This window comes from Trichechus manatus, unplaced genomic scaffold (genome assembly GCF_000243295.1).
Source record: "Trichechus manatus latirostris isolate Lorelei unplaced genomic scaffold, TriManLat1.0 scaffold00044, whole genome shotgun sequence".
Taxonomy (NCBI): Eukaryota; Metazoa; Chordata; class Mammalia; order Sirenia; family Trichechidae; genus Trichechus; species Trichechus manatus.
The window spans coordinates 8,465,686-8,490,197 of record NW_004443980.1 but is presented as its reverse complement, the minus strand read 5'-3'; the positions used below and the strand labels follow the sequence as shown (position 1 = coordinate 8,490,197).

The 24,512-nt window shown below is 38.1% G+C and overlaps 1 protein-coding gene across 1 annotated transcript in view; it reads left to right on the top strand.

The window, feature by feature from the left end:
* The first annotated feature begins 1,126 nt into the window (after positions 1–1,126).
* Positions 1,127–24,512, top strand: part of LRRC63 (leucine rich repeat containing 63) — a 50,745-nt gene continuing 27,359 nt past the window's right edge. Inside the window, exons 1-4 of the mRNA XM_004391374.3 lie at positions 1,127–1,268; positions 3,770–4,462; positions 4,939–5,007; positions 16,959–17,119. Coding sequence (XP_004391431.2) covers positions 1,184–1,268; positions 3,770–4,462; positions 4,939–5,007; positions 16,959–17,119 — 1,008 coding nt within the window. The 5' untranslated portion in view covers positions 1,127–1,183. The remainder of the gene's footprint in view (positions 1,269–3,769; positions 4,463–4,938; positions 5,008–16,958; positions 17,120–24,512) is intronic.

Here is a 24,512-nt window from a genome sequence, read left to right as displayed (position 1 = left end):
CCCCGCCCACCCCCGCACGGCCCCGCCCTCCCCGCATGGCCCCGCCGGCGCCTGCGCATCCCCTGGGCGGGCAAGAGGGTGCGCCCCCAGAAGGCGGTTTTACGATCTCTGGTTGCTGGGATCTGTCTTCTGGGCCTGTAGCCACACCTTGCTGGGGGTTCGAGTGGCCAGGACAACATCCTTGAGAAAACTCCGCGACCTCACTTGACCCTTACCTCGCTGTCTAAGAGTCCGAGGAAAAGGAGAGGGAAGACGTAAAGCTGGTTGGTTTCAGAAGCGGCTGATTGCCCTAAGGGTAGAGTAGGAGTCCAAAGCTTCGCGAGCATCCCTTCGGATGCTATCGAAGGAAAATTACCGGCATCAGTGGTAAAAAATGAGTGAAGTGGTAAAGTGAGAAAAATGAGCTCTTGTGTGCAAAGTTGTCAGAAGGGGATAAACGTCCCGTTAGTGCAGCTCCGGAGCGTTCCTTTCTAGCTGTCAACGGAACAGTGACGTGCCAGGCACTTCTATGTTGCCCTGCAAACTAAGCTTGCAACTTGGGTCCATATTCTGGCACCAGTTCTAAACAGTGCTAATTGGGAGAGCGATCCTGGGAAATTTCATTATATTGAAGCTCATCTTGTTTTGGATTAAATAGTTATAGTCCAACTATGGTGGTTGAAATTTAAAACAAGTCATTATTATAGAAAGAAAACAACTTAACTTGTTAATGGTGGAACTTCAGAGGCTTAAATAATGGAAATCTTTCCTTCTTTATCTTTTTGACCAAGCACTTTCCCAAATCTAAATATTTTTCAGGTAAGGAAAAAAAATAGTCTTTTCGACCGTTCTGGAAAATGAGTGCTTACTAGCTGCAATAGCACTGACAGATTGAATTTTTTAGTAACATGGGAAATTTTAGAGTGGTCTTGGATAGTTATACATATTTTAAAATTCTGTAGTAATTACAAACCTAAGTTTTATCTGAATTCTTTCAAAAAGTTTTTAAGAATTATATTTTGACTCTTATAAAGGATTCTGCTTGGATTCAGTAGAGAATTAGCTCAGAAAGATTTTCATCAAGATGTAATCTAGATTCTAATTAATTGTTTTTCAGGGACAATTCTTCAAACATATTAAACAAATTTTTTTTAATGCTCACTTAACCAATAGTTACGAAGAACAGCGCTTACTATTAATTAAGATGCAAAAGCACTCAACACTTTTTCGAAGACCCTTACCTCCCAAACTCCCTAAGCTGCCGTTATATAAGAAGAAAACCCATACAGGTATGTTTACTAATCAGATACGTGTATTAACGTTTCTTTGCTGTTTATAGAAATTACTTTACCTGTACATTTCAGAATTGGCAATAGTTAAAAACACTCACTGATAGCCATTAACTTGCAAATGTTTGTTACAAGAAGATAACGTCCAATTCAATTCTACAAGTATACTGAGCACAATGTTAGGATATAACAGTGAGCAAAAACAGATCCTGCCTCTCCCCTTGTTCGTTACCCTGTTAGGGTATGCCTGTCACCCACGGGAAGTTTCCTATGCTGGCTCTTTCTGAGATGTGTAACCTCAGGAGATTTCTCTCCAGAATGCACCCGATTAATCCTTCTGCTTTTGGCATATCTTGTGCCTATTTTGGTTCTGCTGTTTCCTACTTTTGGAGTCCCTGGGTGGTATAAACCATTAATGCGCTAACTGAAAGATTGAGGTTTGAGTCCACCCAGAGGTGCCTTAGAAGAAAGGCCTGGTGATCTACTTCCAAAACAACAGCCATTGGAAATCTTCTGACACACATGGGGTTGCCTTGAGTCAGAATGGACTCGACAGCAGCTGGTTTTTCTTACCTTGCTCCAGTTGGGAAACAGCATTGTGCCATTCGGCATGTATCAGTAGGGGAGGTGAGTAGGGGTGTGGTGAGATGTTATTGTCTCCTGTGGCGGATACCCCTGTACTCCACAAGTGGTTCTCTGAGAAGCCCCCTCACTTGGTTTGCAGTGGGGGAAATCCTTCTCCTTCGCCCACCACGGGAGGGTTGGAGCAAGGAAAAGCTTAGTGCTCCAAAAGCTCTCTTCAGGATAAATTCTCCTTCTGAACCCAGATCAGTCTCTAACCAAAAAACCAAACCAGTTGCCCTGGGGTCAGTTCTAACTCATGGCAGCCCCGTGTATTTCAGAGTTACACTGCACGTAGGGTTTTCAATGGCTGTGACCTTTTGGAAGCCGACCATCAGACCTTTCTTCCCGACCATCAGACCTTTCTTCCCGGGTGCCTCTGGGTGGGTTCGAACCACCAACCTTTCAGTTAGTAGCAAACGCTCCATCAGATCAATCTCTAGCCATCTCTTATATATGGACGACAGCAGGGTGACAAGCTAAGGGCTGAAGGATTTGTTTTGGCCATCTCTTTGCAAGTTCTGCCTTGATGAATCTATTCTTTCCTCATTAGAATGTAGAGATACTCGCCATTTATTGTACTCAGTTGAGACAAGAGAAAAGGTATCATTCAACATTGTCTCACATAGGAAAGAGAAGGCATGCTTGATATAGTGAGGTACCCAAGAATGCAGGTATACTGCATTTTCTAGACCTACGAAAGAAAGAAATATTTATTCATGTAACCGGTGTCAGAATGTCGTGTTCAAAAGACACAGCAGTCTGACATCCAAAGAGGCATTGAAAAGAAATCTGAATCTTCACCCAGGGTATCAAATGAGACAGAATTACGGTGCATGATAAATAGCAAAACTTTATGGAAATCACTTTTTTAAATTGTACTTTAGATGAAGTTTTACAGAGCAAATTAGTTTCTCATTAAGCAATTAATTACATTTTGTTTTGTGACATTGGTTTCCAACCCTATGACATAACACTCTCCCCTTGTCCTTGGGTTCCCTGTTACCAGCTTTCCTGCCCCCTCCTGCCTTCTTGTCCTTGCCCGAAGCTGGTGTGCCCATTTAGTCTCTCTTTTTTTTTTTTTCATGGGCCTATCTAATCTTTGGCAGAAGGGTGAACCTTAGGAGTGACTTTAGTACTGAGTTAAAAGGGTGTCCGGGGCCATACTCTTGGGGTTTCTCCAGTTTCTGTCAGACCAGTAAATTTGGTCTTTTTGTGTGTGTGTGTGAGTTAGAATTTTATTCTACATTTTTCTCCAGCTCTGTCTGGGGCACTCTATTTTGATCCCTGTCAGAGCAGTCGATGGTGGTAGCTGGGCACCATCTAGTTGTGCTGGACTCAGTATTGTGCAGGCTGTGGTACTTGTGGTCCAGTAATCCTTTGGACTGATCTTTCCCTTGTGTCTTTTGTTTTCTTCATTCTCCCTTGCTCCAGACAGGGTGAGGCCAATGGAGTATCTTAGATGGCTGCTCACAAGCTTTTAAGACCCCAGATGCTACTCACTAAAGTAGGATATAGAACATTGAAATCGCTTTTTAACTATCCATATCCCCAGAGTTTTTGTGGAATCTACTCAAAAATCTCTCTTTATTTACCACTGCTTTCTCCATCAATTCTCTTTTTCCAAGAGTAGCTACCTGCCCTTTCAAAATATAACACAATTTAGGTTTTTTTTACTTCTCCAGTTCCCTCAAGCTTTATCCCAGTTAGCTCAACAAAACTCCTGGTCAGCTGAGCAAGTATATACACAAACCTCTTTAGAAAGTGAGAGAGGGGTGGGTAGGTAAAGGAAAGCTATGAATACTAAGATGTGAATAGTCTTGTCCCTGATACTTTGATAAATAAAATCTAATTATGCTTTTTTGCTTTTTCTGGGTCAGCCAAGACCATTGAAACTGAACCACCAGATGTAGAGGTCGCTCAAGATGAAACCACTCCAGTTAAAGAAAATACAAATGTTATTCCTGATACAGCTTCAAGAAATCAATCACAAACCTTTATCAGTGTCCAAACCCTCTTTCTTGATCATCATATACAAGAAAAAGTGACTCTTATAAAACCTATTACAACACCTAAAAAATATATTCAGGATGTTGGTTTGCACATTCCAGATACTGCTCGTGGTTCCATACTTTTTCCAAGTTTTCGTTCGGCTTCAGCTCGAGTTTTTGGGAAAGAAAGAAGTCAAATGGAAAGTTTAAGAAAGTCAAAGAGACAGCCACCCAAATTAGAAAGGATTTATATTGATTCAAGGCTTAAAGACATCTTAATTCTTACTTCAGATTTCTCCAAACCTTTAAGTGCCCCTTGCCCACTTATCACTACCAAAGTCGATGTTCACGTTGAGTATCCACCAAAGAGTATGAGCTATCCTTCTGAGATCCCCCCGATAGATTTAAGTACAGCAATGCTAAGCCCTCTACCTAGTATTACATCTCCTAAACCAGAAAGACAGTGGTCTGACCACTTACGACGAAATACTCCTGTGGTATTAACTATTAGTGAATTTCCTGGTCCCACTGGCATACCAATACCAGTTTTACCAAGAAAACCTCAAAGACAGTCTATTATAGGTAAATAAATCTGTACATAGTCTATAAAGATGGGGGTCAAGTACAGCAAAGGAGAGAGGAGGAATGCATGCAAATGATGGCCCCTTGGGTTTGGGGCTGGGAAGGTGGGATCGCTTTTTGCCTGTACCTTTATTTAATAAATGGGCCAGGGGGCAAATACAGAAGCCTTGACCTTGCAGGTCTGCCAAGGCCAAACTGGGTACTCCATTAAGATGGTGGTGGCAGGGAACCAGACAATGAGTTTTAAGGAGCAGAAAACCTAATATAAAGAAGCAGTGGGATTGAGCAATCATTCGGAAGGTGGTCTAGATGAGCTCTAGAAGCAGAATATCAGTGCTGATAGATGCCTTTGTGGGCACATTCCCATGGGTACTTCCAGTTCATTAATGGATGGACAATTATAATGGAGTCATAGCACCCTCCACATAAATTTTTACAAGTATCCAAAAGTTTTCCCCGTTTTTTCTTTTTTCTAGAAAATCTTTTAGTAGAAAATGAAAATGTAGAAGCTGTCCCAAAGCAAAGAGCACCAAGTATACCTCAAGGTAAATCCTAAGTTTATACCACTCTTTTACAGACTGTGTATAAGTTTATCTTTCTATAAAATTATTTGTGATTGCGTGTGTGTGACATCACATATGACACACCTCATTTCCAGTTCCTTAAGCAATTTACTTACTCCGCAACTATTTTTTAAGTTTGACTATGAACTAGACTTTGTACTGATGCTGGGAATATAAAAACAGCAGTATTTTCAATTTGGGTGGCAGACCCAAGCTGTCCAGTTCCAGAACGTATACTTTTAATAGCTCTCTATACCTCCTGGTGAATTAACTTGAATATAAATGATGATGTTGTTATGGTTAGCTGCTGTTGATTAGGCCCCTGACTCATGGTGACCCCGTGTGTTACAGAGCAGAACTGCTCCATAGGGTTTTCTTGGCTATAATATTTTTAAAGAAGCAGTTCGCCAGGCCTTTCTTCTGTGGAGCTGATGGTTAGCAGTCAGTTGCCGTTGAATCAATTCTGACTCATAGCAACCCTATAGGACAGAGTAGAACTTCCTTATAGGGTTTCCAAGGTTGTAATCTTTATGGGAGCAGACTACCACATCTTTTCTTTTGTGGAGTAGCTCGTGGATTCGAACCCCCTAGCTTTTGATTATCAGCTGAGCACTTAACCACTGTGCCACCAGGTCTTCATCCATAAGTGATATTAGGGAAGTGTAGACAGAGTTCTTAAGTCAGGGGTAGGCTTTAAGATGGAAGTAAAATTTGACAGGATCTTGAAATGAGAATAGGAATTTGCTGGATGAATATAAGAGGGAAAGTATTCTAGGCATAGAGAATAGCACGGCAAAGAGTCAGGTATCTAAGTATTATCAAGGTGCTCAGCAAAGCCATGTTTAATCACCATAGACCCTTAGGCCCTCTTACTTTTGGAGCACAAAAGTGCACGTACACACACACACACACACACACACACACACACACACACACAGTGACACCATCATATCAAATATGTTAAAATACACCTGCTTCCCACATAAAACATGATTTTCTTGCTAAAAAGAATTTAAAATGTATTTTATAACTTTAAGAGTATTTGGCTCAAAGTAGTGTATCTAATTTACTGTGATTTAATTGGCTATGATTTTTCTGCAATTATCATGCATACCTGGGAATTCTTCTGAGGGAAGAAAATCTAACCTACAAATTTTCAAAAATAATGAATATTTTATAAATACTAAAGTTAACAATTAATGAAGTTGACATAACATCACATTTTATAAAAATTTAACATTTATTAATTTTTAATTCTAGCTGTGTTTTCATATTTTTGATCCAGGGAATTTATTTTGAAGTATCAAATATTTGCCTGAAAAACTCGTTGCTGTCGAGTTGATTCTGACTCATGGAGACCCTATAGGACAGAGTAGAACTACCCCATAGTGTTTCCAAGGCTGTAACCTTCATGGAAGCAGACTTAGGGACTGCTGACCTTTCAGTTAGCAGCTGAGTGCTTAACCACTGCACCACCAGGATTTCTTAAATATTTGCCCAGGTCCTTCTAAAACTTAAAGCCCCTGAGTATTATGGCTGTAGTTTTCGAAGGATAAAATGACCCTAAACTCAGGATATATGGATGAGAATTGTGGAAGGTAAAGCTGGAGAGAGAAATCAGGGCCATTGTGTGACTCTAATATACTAGTATCTAATGTGCCAATCTAATATATTAGTATCTTGGTACTGTACACCCAAGAGGTCTCCAGGAAGGAGAGGGACATGACAAGCATGGTTTCCTAGGAAGGTAATTGTCATCAGTATGGAAGATAGAGGAGAATAGAGAGAAACTAGTAGCAGGGAACCCACTATGAAGGCTGTTGCCATTTCTAAGCTTTTTTCTTTATTATTATTAAACTTTTTATTTTGTGACCTTGTAGATTCATTGGCAGTTGTAAGAAATAATACAGAGAGATCCTGTGTACCTTTCATCGAGTTTCTCCCAGTGGTAATGTCTTGTAAAACTACAGTGTAATATCACAACCAGGATATTGATACTGATACAATCAAGATACAGAATGCTTCCATCATCACAGAATCCCTCTGTAGCCCTTTTACAGGCATACCCATGTCCCTCCCACTCCTACTCTCTTCTGAGTACTTGGCAAGCACTGATCTGTTTTCCATTTCTGTAATTTTGTCATTTCAAAATGTTACATAAATGGAATCATACAGTATGTAACCTTTTGGGATTGGCCTTACCCCCACTCTCCAGCGTGATTCTCAGGAGATTCATCCAGGATGTTGTATGTATCAATAGTTTGTACCTTTGTATTGCTAAGTAGTATTTCATGGTATGAATGTACCACAGTTTGTTTACCCAGTCTCCTGTTGAAGGACCTGCAGATTGTTTCCACCTTGGGGCTATTAGGAATAAAGCTGCTGTAAACTTTTATGTACAGGTTTTTGTGTGAACATACGTATATTTCTCTGGGTTGAATGCCCAGGAGTTCAGTTGCTGTGTTGTGTGGTAGTTGGAAGGAGACTTGGTGATGTAGTGGTTTAAACACTCAGTTGCTAGCCGAAAGGTTGGTGGTTGGAACCCACCACCTGCTCCAAAAGAAAAAAGACCTTGTGGTCTGCCCATGTAAAGATTACAGCCTTGAAAACCCTATGGGGGCAGTTCTACTCTGTCCTATAAGGTCACTATGAGTTGGAATCGACTTGACGGCAATGGGTGGTAGGTTGGATATCTAGTGTTTTTAAGAAACTGCCGCGTTGTTTTCCAGAGTGGCTGGAGAGCATTTTATATGGCACAGTGCTTAAAGCACTCAGCTGCTAACTGAAAGGTTGGTGGTTTGAACCCAGTCAGCAGTTCTGTGGGAGAAAGATGTGGCAGTCTGCTTCCATAAAGATTACAGCCTTGGAAACTCTGTGGAGTAGTTCTACTCTGTCCTATAAGGTCACTATGAGTCGGAATCGACTTGATGGCAGTGGGGGTTTAGCAACATATGAATGATCCAGTTTGTCTGCATCCTCACCAGTGTTGTCACTATTTTTTTATTTTAGCCATTTGGATAGGTATGTAGAGATACCTCGTTGTAATTTTAATTTGTATTCGCTAATGACTGATGATGTTGAACGTCTTTTCAGCTGTATATTTTCTTTGGTGAAAGGCCTCTTCATGTCTTTTGCCCATGTCTAATTGGATTATTTCCTTTTTTACTGCTGAGTTTTGTCTAGAATATATAAAGATATATATATGCTAGCTATTTTATATGTTCTATGTAGTCTTTTGTCAGATAAGCAATTTGCAAATATTGCCTCCCATTCTGTAGATTGTTTTCCTATCCATTTAATAGGTGTCTTAGGCTGGGTTCTCTAGAGAAGCAAAACCAGTAAAGCATATAAATACATATATAGAGAGATTTATAACAAGGTAACGGCTTATACGATTGTAGAGGCTGGAACATCCAAGTCCATGGTTCAGGATAGAGGCTTCTCTCAGTTCACATAGCTGCAGGGGCTGGCGAACCCAAGATGGGCAGGTCGGAGAGCAGGTCTCCTACTCACAGGCTGTGAAGGTCGATGAATCCCAAGATCGGCAGATAAGCTGATAGCTCAAGTCCCAAGAACCGGAGGTCAGACAAACAGGAGGCAGCCGCAGGATCAAGAGTGAGCGAAAAAGCCAGAAGGTCTGCTTATATTCAGATGCAGGCCACACCCCAAAGAAACTCCCTTTCAACAGATTGGCTACTCACAGCAGATTCTGTCATGGGAGTGATCACATATAAACACTGAGAATTGTGGGCCAGCCAAGTTGACACACAATCTTAACCATCACAATAGGGTTTTTTGCAGAGCAAAAGTTTTCGGTTTTGATAAAGCCCAAGTTACCAGTTTTTCTTTTTATGGATCATGCCTTTGGTTTCACATTTATGAACTCTTTGCCTAGCCCTAAATCCTAAAGATTTTCCCTTGTGTTTTTTTTCTAAAGTTTTTTGGTTTTATATTTTACATGTAAGTCTGTGATCCATACTAGTTAATTTTTGTATAATGTGTGAGACTTAGCTCAAGTTCTTTTTTTTTTTTTTTGCTTATTGCTGTCCAGTTACTTCAGCACCATTTGTTGAAAAGGCTATCTTTTCTCCATTGAATTACTTTTGAATCATTATCAAAAATTAGTTGAGCGTGTTTGTGTGTGCCTATTTCTGTGTTCTTTGTTCTGTTCCTTTGACTCATGGGTCTATCTTTCCACAAATACCACACAGTTCTGATTACTTTAGCTACATAAGTCTTGAAATCAGATAGACTGATTCCTCACGCTTTATTGTTCTTTTTCAAAATTGTTTTAGATATTCTACTTCTTTTGCCTTTTCATATAATTTTTTAAAAAAATCTCATTTGTATCTAAATAAATTCCTCCTGGGATTTTGATAGTGATTGCGTTAAACCCATGTATCACTTTGGAGAGAATTTATATCTTTACTATATTGAGTCTTCTAGTCCATGAACATGATATGTCTCTCCATTTATTTAGATATTCTTTGATTTCTTTCATCAGGATTGGTTAGTTTTCAGCATGTAAATTCTTTCTGCTTATGTGGTTTATTACATTGATTGATTTTCTTTCTTTATTTTTGGCTTTAACAAAGAGAAATTTATTCTCTCACAGTCCATTAGGCTACAAGTCCAAATTCAGGGTGGCAGCTCCAGGGGAAGGATTTCTCTCTCCATCAACTCTGGAGGAAGGTCCTTGTCATCAGTCTTCGCTTGGTCTAGGAGCATCTCAGTACAGAAACCTCAGGTCCAAAGGACATGCTCTGCTCCTGGTGCTTCTTCCTTGGTGATATGAGATCCCCAACTTTCTGCTTGCTTCACTTTCCTTTTATCTCTTGTAAACTCCCTTTACATTGGATCAGGGATGTGACCTCAGTAAGGGTGTTATACAGTCTTTCCATAATCCTCTTTAACATAAAATTACAATCACAAAATGGAGGAAAACCACACAATACAGGGAATCATGGCCCAGCCAAATTGATACACACATTTTTGGGGGGACATAATTCAATCCATGCCATTCCACCCTTTGGCCCCAAAAAATCACATCCGTGTGAGACGCAAAACATATTCACTCCATCATATCATAGCAAAAGTCTTAACTCCCAAGTCCACAATTAAAAAATTCCTCTTCGTCTGTGAAATCTAGAATACAGGTTATCTGCTTCCAAAGGTACAATGCCAGAATAGGCACAAGCTAGACATTTTCATTACAAATGGGAGAAACTGGAGGAAAAGAAGGATAACAGGCACCAAGCAAGTCAGCAGAACACATTACGTTAGCCCTCAAGGCTTTGAAAGTAAACGTCTGTTCTCTGAGACAGTTTACACGGTGGCCCTGCCCTCCAGACTCTAGGTATTGGCCACAGTCTCTGGATTTTGAGTGGAGGCCCCTCGGCCCTGGGCTTCAGCTCTGCCTTCTAGGCCCACTGGGACAGCAACTCTGCTCCCTTGGCTTTAGGTGCACCATTCCCCTAGTCCATCTGAGTGGCAACTCCACCCTTAGAAACACCAGAGACCATGGCTCCACCCTTTGAAACCCCTGTGGTCCTGGCCATACCTTTTGAGACTGAGGCAGCTCGGCCTCTTGTGTTCCTTGTCTCTTCAGCTTCTGCTTCCTGGTTTCTTGGCCTCTTGGCCCTCAGGCCTCACACCTGCATCTGCCCTGCTTGGGCAAGTGTGCCAGTGTTCTGTAGCTCCACCGGTAAGTGCCCAGAGGCACCCTACTCCGCCAGGAAGCCTTGTGCACATAGGCACCCAGCTCTCTTGCTTCGTGGGTTGGTAAGCCTGGCTCCACTGATAAGTGCCCAGAAGGCACCCCACTCCGTCAGGAAGCCTCCTGCACACAGGCAGTCAGTTCTCTCGCTCAGTGGGTTGGCTCCAGCACCGTCCCACACTGGTCTCCTGGTTCTGCTGCTGCTGGTCCTCTGCCACTGTCGCATCTCTATCTATTCACAGTTTTAAAACCGCTTCCACATTTCAGGTATTTGTTAGAGCAGCACCCCACTGTCTAGGTACCAATTCTGTCTTAGTCATCTAGTGCTGCTATAACAGAAATACCACAAGTGGATGGCTTTAACAAAGAGAAATTTATTCTCTCACACTCCAGTAGGCTACAAGTCCAAATTCAGGGTGTCACCTCCAGGGGAACGCTTTCTCTCTCCATTAGCTCTGGAAGAAGGTCCTTGTCATCAGTCTTCACTTGGTCTGGGAGCATCTCAGCGCAGGAACCTCAGGTCCAAAGGACATGCTGTGCTCCTGGTGCTTCTTTCTTGGTGGTATGAGGTCCCCCTGATTGATTTTCTTATGTTGAGACACTTTTGCATTCTTGGGATAAATCCCACTTGGTCATCATATGTAATCCTTTTAATATGCTTCTAAATTTGGTTTGCTAGTATTTTCATGAGAATATTTACATTTACATTCATAAGGGATATTGTTCTGTAGTTTTTAGAAGTTTAATTATAGTATGCCTTGGCATGTGTTTCTTTGGTTGAAGGCTGTTTGGGGTCTGCTCAGCTTCTTAAATCTGAATATTTATATCTCTTGCCAAATTTGGGAGGTTTTCAGCTATTATTTTTTTGACTAGTTTTTCAGTCCCCCCCCCGCCCCCGCCTCAATTTTTCTTCTCTCCTTCCAGGACTTTTATTACATGAACGTTAGAGCTTTTCTTAAAGTCTCACAGGTCTCTGAAGCTGTGTTAATTTTTTTTGTCTGTTGTTCATATTGGTTAATTTCTATTGTTCTGTCTTCCAATTTGTTTATTTTTCCTCTGTCCCCTTTTGTTCTGCTGTTGAGCCCATACACTGAGGTTTTAAAATTTTGATTATTGTTTTTTTTTTTTTGGCTGAGGCTCTGTATTTCTTTGCTGAAGTTTTCTATTTTTCTGTTTGTTTTAAGCATGCTCATAATTGCTCATTGAAGCATTTTTGTTATGACTGCTTTAAAATCTTTGTGAGATAATTCTAACATGTCTGTCATCTTGCTGTTGTCATCTATTGACTGTCTTTTTATCATTCAGTTTAAGATCTTCCTGGCACTTGGTATGATAAATGATTTTTGATTGAAACCTGGCATTTTCATTTGATGTTATATGACTTTGTATCTTATTTAACCTTCTGTTTTAGCTGTTTTTTTCTTATACAATTCAGGCATGCGGAGAGGGGCTGCCATCTTGTTTACTGTCAGGTAGAGGTAGAAATCCAGGTTCTCCACTTTGCTTCTGTTGACACTCAAGGTGGAGAACTCTTTGTTACTGCTGGATGAGGGTGTGAGTTCTGGCTTCCCACACGATCTCCACTGACACCATGGAGTCGGAGGCAGCAGCCTTGCTGCTGTTGAGCAGAGGTGAATGTCCTCACTCTCCCCTAAACCTCATCTGACAGCACCATAGTGGTGGTTTGGGGGGGAGGTATACTTCATGACTTCCAAGTAGGGATGGAAACCCAGGCTATCCATGTGCTTTTCACTGACATCATACTGAGGAATCATTACTGTCCAGCAGGGATGAAAGTTCTGGCTCCCTACTTTGCCTGTTCTGAGAGCATCTCAGTGGGAATTTGGGGCACCTTGTTATAACCTTGAGAATGTAGAAATTTAGACTCCCTACTCAGCCTGGCATGGATGGGGTGAAGCCACAGTTTTTTGTATGGTATTGAGGTAGAGTAGAGTGGTTATTGTCTAAAAATTTTCTCTCTTGCTAGGCTGTCGCTTTCCTGGTTCTCTGGCTAGAGGTAACAGGCTTTTATTGGGACATTCAATTAATTAATTAATTTTGTCTGTTCCCGTTGGTGTTTCCAAATTGCTGGCTTCTTTGGCTCCATGTCTGGTACAAAAAAAACAAACCCCTTGCCATCAAGTCAATTCCAACTCATAGCAACCCTATATATATAACCCAAAAAGACAACCCAAGGAACTCACCACCATGTTCTTCTTCAGATCCTGAAATCTTTAGCTAGCCTGCCTTCTTCTCTCTCCACCTTTCAGAGTATTCTTAGTTTTGTTTTATAAATAATGTCTAGGGATTTAGTTATACTTAGTGGGGGAATAGAAAAGTACATCTGCTACCTTTCCCTGGAAGTAGAAGTCCTGTTCTAAGTATTTTTAGGCAGCTGTACTTCTTCTAGTGCTCACTAATATTTAGTTCTGTTTCTAGTGGTAAACTGCACTTTCTAGGCATTCCCCTGCCCAATTCAGACCAATGAAAGAAAGGTGTTTTTATGATAAAAAAAAAAGTTGTTTTATGAAAACTATTCAAATATTTTAGAAAATTGAAATAAAGGAAATTTGCTGAAAAAATTGCTGACAAAGTGGATGTGGGTAAGATAATGGTAATAGATTAGAGAAAATAATAAATATATAGAAGGATCCTGCACTAGAATGTGCCGTATTTTTTTTAAATCTTGCTGCACTTAAAAAAACTCAAACTGGAAATTGTAGTTAGTGCATTATGATTAGTTTTATACAAGAAAGATGACTTGAAATTCCAGCCAACACATATATACTGAAAGAAAAACCCATAACCCTATACTAAACAATTGTTAAATACATGTACACTTGTCTTTTAATTAAAATAAAATTTAAAAAATATTCTCTTGTTGTTCTGATCTTTAATCAATTTCTGTTAATTAACCAAATATAAGTTTTAATTGCTCTTGATGAAGGGCTTATATTGCCTCAGAGTTCTTAGCTTAGGACACTAGAAAATAATGACATAATTATCAAAGGTCAAGAAAACAGGGAACGGATTAACTGTCCATGATTTTGTAGCTTGCATTGGACTAACTTCCCACCAAAATTAACTATTAAGGCTGCCCAAAATATATAAAATAGCTTTTAAAGGCATTGGAGAATCAGTGTAGGCATGTCTTAAATGGCTACCGTCCTTGAAAAGAAGGGAAGCTCACAAGGTGAGCTCTTAATTTACCCTGGCTTTTCCCTCAGGGCGTTTGTGATTTTCAATTTCTAAAATAGTCCCTCCACACCCACTTCAGATCAATAGATGTGAAATTTAACTGTAGAATAAGGAAAGATGTATGATATGATGTAGCAATTCCTTGTCTTGAAGAGGGAATGGAGCAAGAAAGAAAGGAGAGAGAGTTTGTGGTGTGGGAGAAGAGAGTACAAGCAGAAGGGGGTAGTTTTACTGAACTGAGGAGATAGGCGTCTTAGAGCTACCAATGTAGCTTGGACTTGAAGGACAAAATCTCAGACGAAAGGGAGTTAAATAAGTGAATTCAAAGATTTTCATACAAACTCTCTTCAGGGTGTTGGCTAATTTCTAAGCTGTGTGTGTGCTGGGCAAGACTCTGAAGTGCAGCAGAAAACAGCTGCTGGGAAGCTAAGGAATTGAGTATATATTTTAGCAGTTGCACAAGCCTTGAAAACCCTGTGGAGTACAGTTCTGCTCTGCACACATGGGGCTGCCATGAGTCAGAATCGAGTTGACAGCAACTAACAACAACAACCCTTGTTAGAGGGAGATAGTATTATCTAGACCCTTTACATTTTTTCATCCAATGTCCAGTACCAAATAAAAACCACAAGGCATCCTAGAAAAAAGGATAAAATGTTTGAAAACCAGTAGAAAGAAACAGACTATAGAAACAGTCCCATGGATCATTCAGATATTGGAGTTTTCAGACAGAGATTTTAAAATAACCATGATTTACAGAACAAGGGGATACTGTGTAGTTTAAAGTCAGTAAAGGTGTTCATCAGGGTTGTATGCTTTCACCATACCTATTCATCTGTATGCTGAGCAAATAATCCAAGAAACTGGACTATATGAAGAAGAACGGGGCATCAGGATTGGAGGAAGACTCATTAACAACCTGTGTTATGCAGATGACACAACCTTGCTAACAGTGAAGAGGACTTGAAGCACTTACTGATGAAGATCAAAGACTACAACCTTCAGTACGGATTACACCTCAACATAAAGAAAACAAAAGTCCTCACAACTGGACCAATAAACAACATCATGATAAACAGAGAAAAGATTGAAGTTGTCAAGGATTTCATTTTACTTGGATCCACAATCAACACCCATGGAAGCAGCAGTCAAGAAATCAAAGGATGCATTGCACTGAGCGAATCTGCTGCAAAAGACCTCTTTAAAGTGTTAAAAAGCAAAGATGTCACCTTGAAAACAAGGTGTGCCTGACCCATACCTTGGTGTTTTTAGTTGCCTCACATGCATGGGAAAGCTGGACGATGAATAAGGAAGGCCAAAGAACTGACGCCTTTGAATTGTGGTGTTGGCAAAGAATATTGAATATATCATAGACTGCCAAAAGAATGAACAAATCTGTCTCGGAGAAGTACAACCAGAATGCTCCTTAAAAGCAAGGATGGCGAGACTATGTCTCACATACTTTGGATATGTTATCAGGAGGAATCAGTCCCTGGAAAAGGTTATCATGCTTGGTAGAGTAGCGGGTCTGCGAAAAAGAGGAGACCTTCGACTAGATGGGTTGACACAGTGGCTGAAACAATGGGCTCAAACATAACAACCATTGTGAGGATGGCGCAGAACCGGGCAGTGTTTCTTTCTGTTGTACCTAGGGTTGCTATGAGGCAGGACCAACTCAACGGCACCTGACAACAACAAGATGATTTACTATGTTCAAGAAAATAAAGAAAATGTTGGAGAATTTCACCAGAGACCGCCAATCAATGTTTGTAACAATGAAAGTCAAGTAAAATTCTAGAACTCAAAAGCAATATAGCTGAAATTAACAATTCAATAAATGGGATTAATAGGAGATTATGCACAGCTGAACACTCCAACCATAGAAGTTTCCATTCCTTCCAATGTTTCTGTATCCCTGTCGGTGATGTGTTAATTTCCGGGTCGCTTCAACAAACCATGCTGCCATTTCTGCGTTATTGAGTTTATATCACTCTGGTGTCTCCCTCCTTGTTCCACCTTGTTCCAGGTGAGTTTAAGGGTCCTCAGCTCCTTAAATCTATAGGGGGATTTCTAACCACCTTTCCACTTCCATTTCCTTCCTAAACCAAAACAAACAAACAAACAAACAAACAAAAAAACCAAACCCATTGCCAGCGAGTCTATTCCGACTCATAGTGACCCTATAGGACAGAGTAGAACTACCTCAAAGAGTTTCCAAGGAGTGCCTAGTGGTTTTGAACTGCTGACCTTTTGGTTAGCAGCCGTAGCTCTTAACCACTATGCACCAGGGTTTCCTAAGAATTACTAAGAATGTAAAATATATTGCTGCAAGCAATGCCTCAAGAATGGATGAGAATGAAAAATATATTGTGTAAAATTCCAAAATGTTATCCTGCAACAGTTAGCAGTATATTTAGGTAGACCATTTTTGATTGAAGATGAAATCCACAAGGGTAATGTAACTTTAGATGGTCTGTCCTTGGCTAACTCTTGAGCATTTTTTTTTTTTATCTCCTTTCCTGTGTGGGGTCTACAGAGGGAAGGGCTGAATTACATAGGACATTTGAATCATGCATCAAGGTGATATTAAGGAAAAGTGAAGCTGCCCTTTGGGAAGTGATCTACAACTGAGTTATGCTTATATGATGTCCTTTATGAGTTTTGTAAGCCAAGAAGTTGGTTTTGTTAATTCATAGTAATATTTTTTTTAATGTTTTTACGTGTATTACAAAACTGAGATTGATGGACTCTAAGTTATTCACGTAGAAATCAATGAATGTACAGTTTGGTGTTTTTTTTTAATTTATGAAAGAGAATTGTGCTATCTAATATAAAAAACCCACACTGACAAAAATAACGAACTGAGATTAGGTGGGTGCAGGTTATGAGGAATCCTTTCCAGAGAATGTATTCAGCTAATCTATTTATGGTGACTTCACTCTATTGTGCATAAATACTTCCTAACTTTCAGTCTAAGTGATACTACATGTAACTTTCATGCTTTATTTTGTTTATTAAGGTCTCGTTAAGACTAAAAAGGAAGACATGGTGATCAAAAATATTGTACGTGGTGAGGGTTTTAAGACTATTTCAGCAACACAGTATGAAACAATAATGGCCATGACCAATTTGGCCATACTAAACTGTCAAATATATGGGAGAAATGCACTTAATCTTAAGGTATGCTGGATCTTTTTTAATGAAAATGCCTTACTGTATTATCAGTTATGTTTGCTTCAGGTTTCCTAACTTAGGTCCATTTCCATGATGTTGAAGAGGTCTTTCCTGGTGCAATTGAGATTTCCTAGGAACACATTCAAATTGCATCTGTAAACCTATCTGCCTTAGATTGCCTTCAGTCCATTAACTTAGTTTAAAACAATACTAGGATCCTAAAGCAGTTACAGTGCTTTTTTCATTACATAGCACCATAAGAGAAGTGGGATTCAGAGTTATCGTATTGTTCAGTTACCAAAAATCTTAGTCCTGTGTTCCAAATCTAGCACTAGGCTGGCTTTTCACTGAACAAAAAAATGCCCATTTTTATGAAAAACAACAACAATAGCTAACACTTATTAAATACCTACTATGTGTCAAGCAAATGTTACTCCTTGTCTTAGTTATCTAGTGCTGCTATAACAGAAATATCACACATGGATGACTTCAACAAACTGAAGTTTATTCCCTCACAGTCTAGTAGGCCAGAAGTCCAAATTTAGGACATCAGCTCCAGGGGAAGGCTTTGTCTCTCTCTTGACTGTGGAGGAAGGTCCTTGTCATCAATCTTCCTCTGGTGTAGGAGCTTCTCTGTGTAGGAATGTTGGGTCCAAAGGATACACTCTGCTCCTGGTGCTGCTTTCTTGGTGTTATGAGGTCCCCCGTCTCTCTGCTTTTTTCTGTCTTTTATATCTCAGAAGAGATTGGTTTTATACAAAATCTAATCTTGTAGATTGAGTCCTGCCTCATTAACATAACTGTCCCTGATCCCACCTCATTAACATCACAGAGGCAGGATTTACAATACATAGGAAAATCACATCAGATGACAAAATGGTGGACAGTCATACAATACTGGGAATCATGGCATAGCCAAGATATTTTGGGGGGACACAGTTCAATCCATGACACTCCAAAAACTTACAATTCTGCAAAATGGGTATTATAATCTTCATTTTACAGATGAGGACACTGAGGCTCAATAAAAAGTAATTTGTTCAAGATCACACAGCAAGTAAGTGGAATAGCTTGGATTTAAACCCGGAATTCTTTGGCCTCAAAATCTATACTCTTTTTTAAAAAATGGAAAAAAAAAACTTTTTATTTTTAAATAATCTCAAACTCACAAAAAGTTGCAAAGATAGTACAAAGAACTTTCATACGCTCTTTACCTAGATTCACCAATTTTTTATTTTACCACATTTGCATATAGAGATATATAATAAATATATATGTAATATATATATAAACACATATATATGGATGTACTATCTATCCTCATTATTCATGGATTCCATATTCATGAATTCACTTATGTACTAAAAATACTCATTGTGATTTTGTGGTTTATTCACAGACACGCACACGTGCAGAGTGGTGACAAATTTCCAGCTGAGGTCAAAAAAGACCGATTTGGTATTTGCTAATTCAGTATTTGTGGGGACTTTATATAACATAACTAACCCAAATAATGAGAATTGCATATATATATATATATATATATATATATATATAAAACCATTTAAGAAAAATTAGACATCCTGATATTGTCTTATACAATCATAATGCAGTTATCAAATTTATAACCTTAGTTCAAATTTTGTCAACTGTCTCAATTTTTAAAAAGTGGTTTTTTTATGACATAAAATCCAATCAAGAATCACACATTACATTTAGTTTTCATGAATTATTTAGTTTAAAAAAATATTTTTATTATAAAATAAAACACGTGTAGAAAGCAACATAAATCAAACAAATGACTTAATTATTTTATGATTATTTTGTTGCACCACATTGCCTTCCATTGTCCCATATAAGAGTTGCATACTGATAGAATGTCGTATATGAGATGTATGTTACCTCATAGCTTCAATAAATGTTTGTCTACTTCCCTGCCTTCCCCTAATCTATTAAAGTTACAATGTAGCTACATATAAATTACCTCAACATACCAGGAAAAAAGACTTGGAATCTTGTTTAGTGTTTTTTTTTTTTTTTTTTTTTTTAATAAGACAATTACTGAGTTTACAGTTTACCATGTTAAAGGAGAACACCACCTCCACAAAATTTTGGCAGTGTCTCAGAGGTGGGAGGGAATATATTACTTTTTAAAGAATGCTTATAAAGCATATATGAATCTGAAAATACATTCTGAATCATCATCAAAGTAGGTTACTAATAGATGAGACAAATATTTATTACATTTTAAAAGAACATTTGGAAGTCACCTGGGGACAAGATGTCAATGGTGACATTTTTCTTCAATCTTCCCAAATCATCTCACAGTACATGTAGAACAATTAGGTAATAAAAAATAAAAAACATAGACAACATCTTCAACAAAACTAGAGACAAGATATTTCCACAAACCTCAGAATATGATAAAATGAGACCAGTCCCCAACCAGCAGCAAGGCCTCCTAGGATCAACAGCTGTGCCGGAGATAGTAGAGGGAAGGAAAAGGGGATTTCTGGCAGCGCTAAGAACTAGGGAACTCAAAAAGCACCAACAAGTACTCACCCACAAGGGAAAGTTCCCTACAAAGTGGAAAACCCAGTAAACAGATCTGGGAACAACTCAAGTGACTGGGCAGATGAGAGGACAACTAGGACAACCAAAGCCCTCAAAACTCTCAGAAATAATAACAAAAACACTGTTGCAGAAGGACAGAACCACACACACAGGAAAACTACTGGGGGTAGAATCCCAAAATGAGTAGGACAAGAACTCTGGAGATAAAGGAGAGGAAAAGTGAGTGGGAGTGGTGGAGCTAAGGGTGGGGAGAATCAGAGGAAAAGATCTTGAAAAGCACCGTAGAGGTAGCTACACAGAGAAGCCATATTTCTTATTTTTAAATACTTCACTAGAACAAATGGAGCCCTGGTGGTGCAGTGGTTAAAAAGTTCAGCTGCTAACTGAAAGGTCAGAGGTTCACACCCACCAGCTGCTCCAAGGGGGAAAGATATAACAGTCTACTTCCATAAAGATTCACAGCCCTGGGAAACTCTATGGGGCAGTTATACTCCATCCTATAGGGTTGCTATGAGTTGGATGGAGTTGATGGCAGTGCGTTTGTTTTTTGGTACTAGAGCAAGGAGCTTGAAAGCCAAGAAAATAACAAGTTATTCTAGCCATTCTCACCCTATATGAAGAAAGCCCCTCCTAAAAATACAAGAAAAGCCATCTTATTTTAACATACGGAAAAGCTAAGCAGTCAAATCACATGCAAAAAAAAAATCTTAAGATTTAAAAAGGGCAATAATCTGAATAACACATTAACAAACAACAAAATCTCCAGAAAAATATGGCTATATATAATTGTAAAGCAATATTTCAAAATGAGCTAAAATAAAGTGATGTAAGCTATGAAAGAACAGCATAAATCACAGATGGAAGAATTTAGAAATTATATGAAGGAAAATATTAACAAAGAGACCTGATAGAGATGAATAAATAATTAAAAAAAAAACAGAAATGAAACAAATTAGAAGTAACACAAAAATAAATAAGACACCACAAAAATATAGCAAGAGAAATAGAGGATGGCAAGGAGAAAATGAAAAATCTAACAGAAATAAAGATAAAAAGGATTCAAGAGAAAGTGTTGCATATGGAAGACAGGAGAAGAATATCCAACATACTTGTAATAGCAATCCCTAAAGAAATGGAACAAAACAAATATTATAAACTATACTTCAAGAAAAAAATCCTTGAAATAAAAGAAAACTAGAACCTAGATATTCAGAGAGCAAAGCATTTGCTTGGGAAAATTCACCCGGAATGATCAACATTGAAGCCTATTCTAGTAAAACTTTATTGTTGTTATTGTTAGTTCCTATGTGTTCCAACTCATTGCAATCCCACATGTGTCAGAGTAGAACTGTGACCGTAGGGTTTTCAAGTCTGACCTTTCAGAAGCAGATCACTAGGCCTGTCTTTCGAGGCACCTCTGGGTGGGTTGGACTCACTGACCTTTAAGGCTAGTAGTCGAGCACTTAACTGTGCTACTCAGGGACTCCTAATAAAGGTACAAAACTTAAAAAAAAAATTTTGTACTTGAAACTCACGGCAAAAACAATGTTATTTAAAGTAGAATATTGACATAATTTATTGCCCAAATCAGGAAACTGAGAATTCAAGGGAGCACTAAAATAATTACATGTCAAATTTAAATTTAAGTGTTAAATACTTAATACTTAAATTTAAATTAAATGTTCAAAAATATTTTTGAAATACTTATTGACCAACAAGTTGGTTTTATTTTGTTGGTGAAGTTATAAATGACTTTATTCAAAATTATTTTCAAAAATAAAATTAATTCTAAAAATAAAAATATTATCTGTGTACATTTGGAGCCCTGGTGGCACACTTGGCTGCTAACTAAAAGGTCAGTGGTTTAAACTCTCCAGCCGCTCTGTGGCAGAAAGATGTGGCAGGCTGCTTCCATAAAGATTACAGCTTTGGAAACCATATGGGGCAGTTCTATTTTGTCCTATAGGGTCATTATGAGTCAGAATCGACCCGACGGCAGCGGGTTCGGTTTATGTGTGTGTACATTTAAGCAAAACTATTTTTAAAAAACTTTTTTATGTAATTATGAATTTTAGATAGAAAATATAATTATTGGTATATATCCAGTTTTTTGTCTGTTTCTCTCGAAAACCATGTCACTGGTTTTTTTGTTTTTTGGCGAAATGTATTTTTTTTCCAAAATGGTCTTGTTTTTAAAAATGTTATCAGCTTACACGATATTTTCTTCAAATTTGCATTGTATGGTTAATAAATATGAAATCATTGACATTTCTTAGCAACCTTTCTCTTTAGATCATGTTTCTTAATGATTAAAATTATCTCTGTTTTGTACCTGGTAAGATTCAGAGCAAATTTTAGTAAATGGAATATATTTGAAATTCTAATTCTTCTCATACATCAATATATTCCAAAGCATAGTTGTGGCATTTCTGAATTAAATCTTATACTACATTTGTGCTCTCGTTGTTTAATTTCTTAGTAATCCTGCCTTGTCTAGATCTCCCTATTAGCAAATTTTGTTTTCACTAGTTTATTTATATAAAACAAGCAAAAGCTGAAGTTTTAGGCCCTCCATTCTTTGAATATTCAGTTATATATTTTCAGCTGCCTTTGAACAAAATCCAACCAAAATGGAGGAGCAGGAGGGAGGGCTTTTAAGATGATAGTAGTTTTGTTTCTTGAAATTCAGGCTGATTACACAAGTATATTCAGTTTGTGAAAATCATCAAGCTTAACACTTATGATTTGTGCATTTTTATAAAGTGTTATATTTCAATAGCAAGTTTTATTAAAATCCATTGAAGAATTTTAAGGAGAGGAGTAAGAGATTCAGATTTTTTATTGAAGTATTTTCAGGCCAAAGGGGAAAAACATGCCAAAACAAACTAAAATTACAGAATATATTAAAAATAATGATAATAACAAACAGCACATCAATCTATGGGACACAGCTAAAGTAAAGATTAGTTGGAAAAGATGAAAGCATTAAACACCTATATAAATAAAATTTTTAAATGTATTAAAAACTCAAAAAGCTAGGAAAAAATAGCAAAGTAAACCAAAAGAAAGCACAAACAAGCAATTGATGAAAACTCAAATTAATATTAAAAACAGTAATTAATAAATAATCTTTTTATTTAAAAAATTAACAAGATACAGAAACCACTAGCTAAATATTTTTTTTAAGTACAAATATACAAAATGAGAAATGACAAAAGGAAAATAACCATACAGGCAGAAGAAATTAAAAAAAAAAAAAAAGCATAACAGACCAGTTTGTTCAACTCTGCAAATAAATTTGAAAACCTAGATGAAATGGATAAATTTCTGGGAAAATTTACTTTATAAAATTGATTCCTATAGTGATGGACGTAGAAACAGACAAATTTCCAAATAGAAATACCTTTATAAAAGAACACTCCACAAACTCCTACAGGCCTACATGGTTTTAAAAGGTAATTCTACAAAACTTTAAAGATTTGATCACTATAGTGCTTCCTAAATTATTCTACAAAGAGAAGTTCTGAAATCTTTTTATGATGTACTGACATTGACAATAAAAGCTAACAAAGATTACATAAAAAGAAAACTCCAGACTATTCTCACTTGTAACAATAATGTAAAAATGTTAAATAAAACATATTTATTATTGTTAAATATCCAGTAACAGATAATAGCAGATGTTCAATAATCATAATAAAATCATCGTTCTCCTCCTGGTTCATTAAAAGCAAGGGTGTTTCAATATTAGGAAATTCATTGATGTAATATATAATATTTATAAAGCTAAAGACAAAAAAGTATAAAGATTAGAAAGGAAGAAATAAAACTGTATTTATTAACAGACAGCATGATGGTGTATGTAGAAAATATTAAGGAATCTACAGTAAAAAAGCCTACCAGAACTAATAAGTACATTTAGCATGGTTGTCAGTAACAAAGTCAATATGGAAAGAGTCAATACAGGAGTCTAACACCAGGATGCAAAGTCATAGGGTCCATCTAGAATTCTGCCTATGATACCAATACAAAACAGCAACACCAACAACAGGACGGAAGACTTGAACGGACACTTCACAGAGAAAGACATACTAATGGCCAATAACTACGTGAAAATATAATGAACATCATTGTTCATCAAGGAAATGCAAATTAAAACCACAATGAGATACCATAGCACACCGATTGTTGTTGTTAGGTGCCGTCCAGTCGGTTCCGACTCATAGTGACCCTATGTACAACAGAACGAAACACTGCCCAATCCTGCACCATGCCCACAATCGTTGTTATGCCTGAGCCCATTGTTGCCGCCACAGTGTCAATCCATCTTGTTGAGGGTCTTCCTCTTCTTCTCTGACCCTCTACTTTACCAAGCATGATGTCCTTCTCCAGGGACTGATCCCTCCTGACAACATGTCCAAAGTATGTAAGATGTAGTCTCGTCATCCTTGCCTCTAAGGAGCATTCTGGTCGAACTTCTTCCAAGACAGACTTGTTTATTCTTTTGGCAGTCCATGATATATTCACTATTCTTCGCCAACACCACAATTCAAAGGTGTCAATTCTTCTTCGGTCTTCTTTATTCATTGTCAAGCTTTCACATGCGTATGAGGCAATTGAAAATACCAGGGCTTGGGTCAGGCGCACCTTAGTCTTCAAGGTGACGTCTTTGCTTTATTTGTTTGTTTGTTTGTTTTAGTCAAAGTTGTCAAAATGGTATACAGAACTCCCTGTTTTCTTTTTTAATTTTTTTATTGTACTTTAGATGAAGGTTTACAGAACAAATAGTTTCTCATTAAACAGTTAGTACACATATTGTTTTATG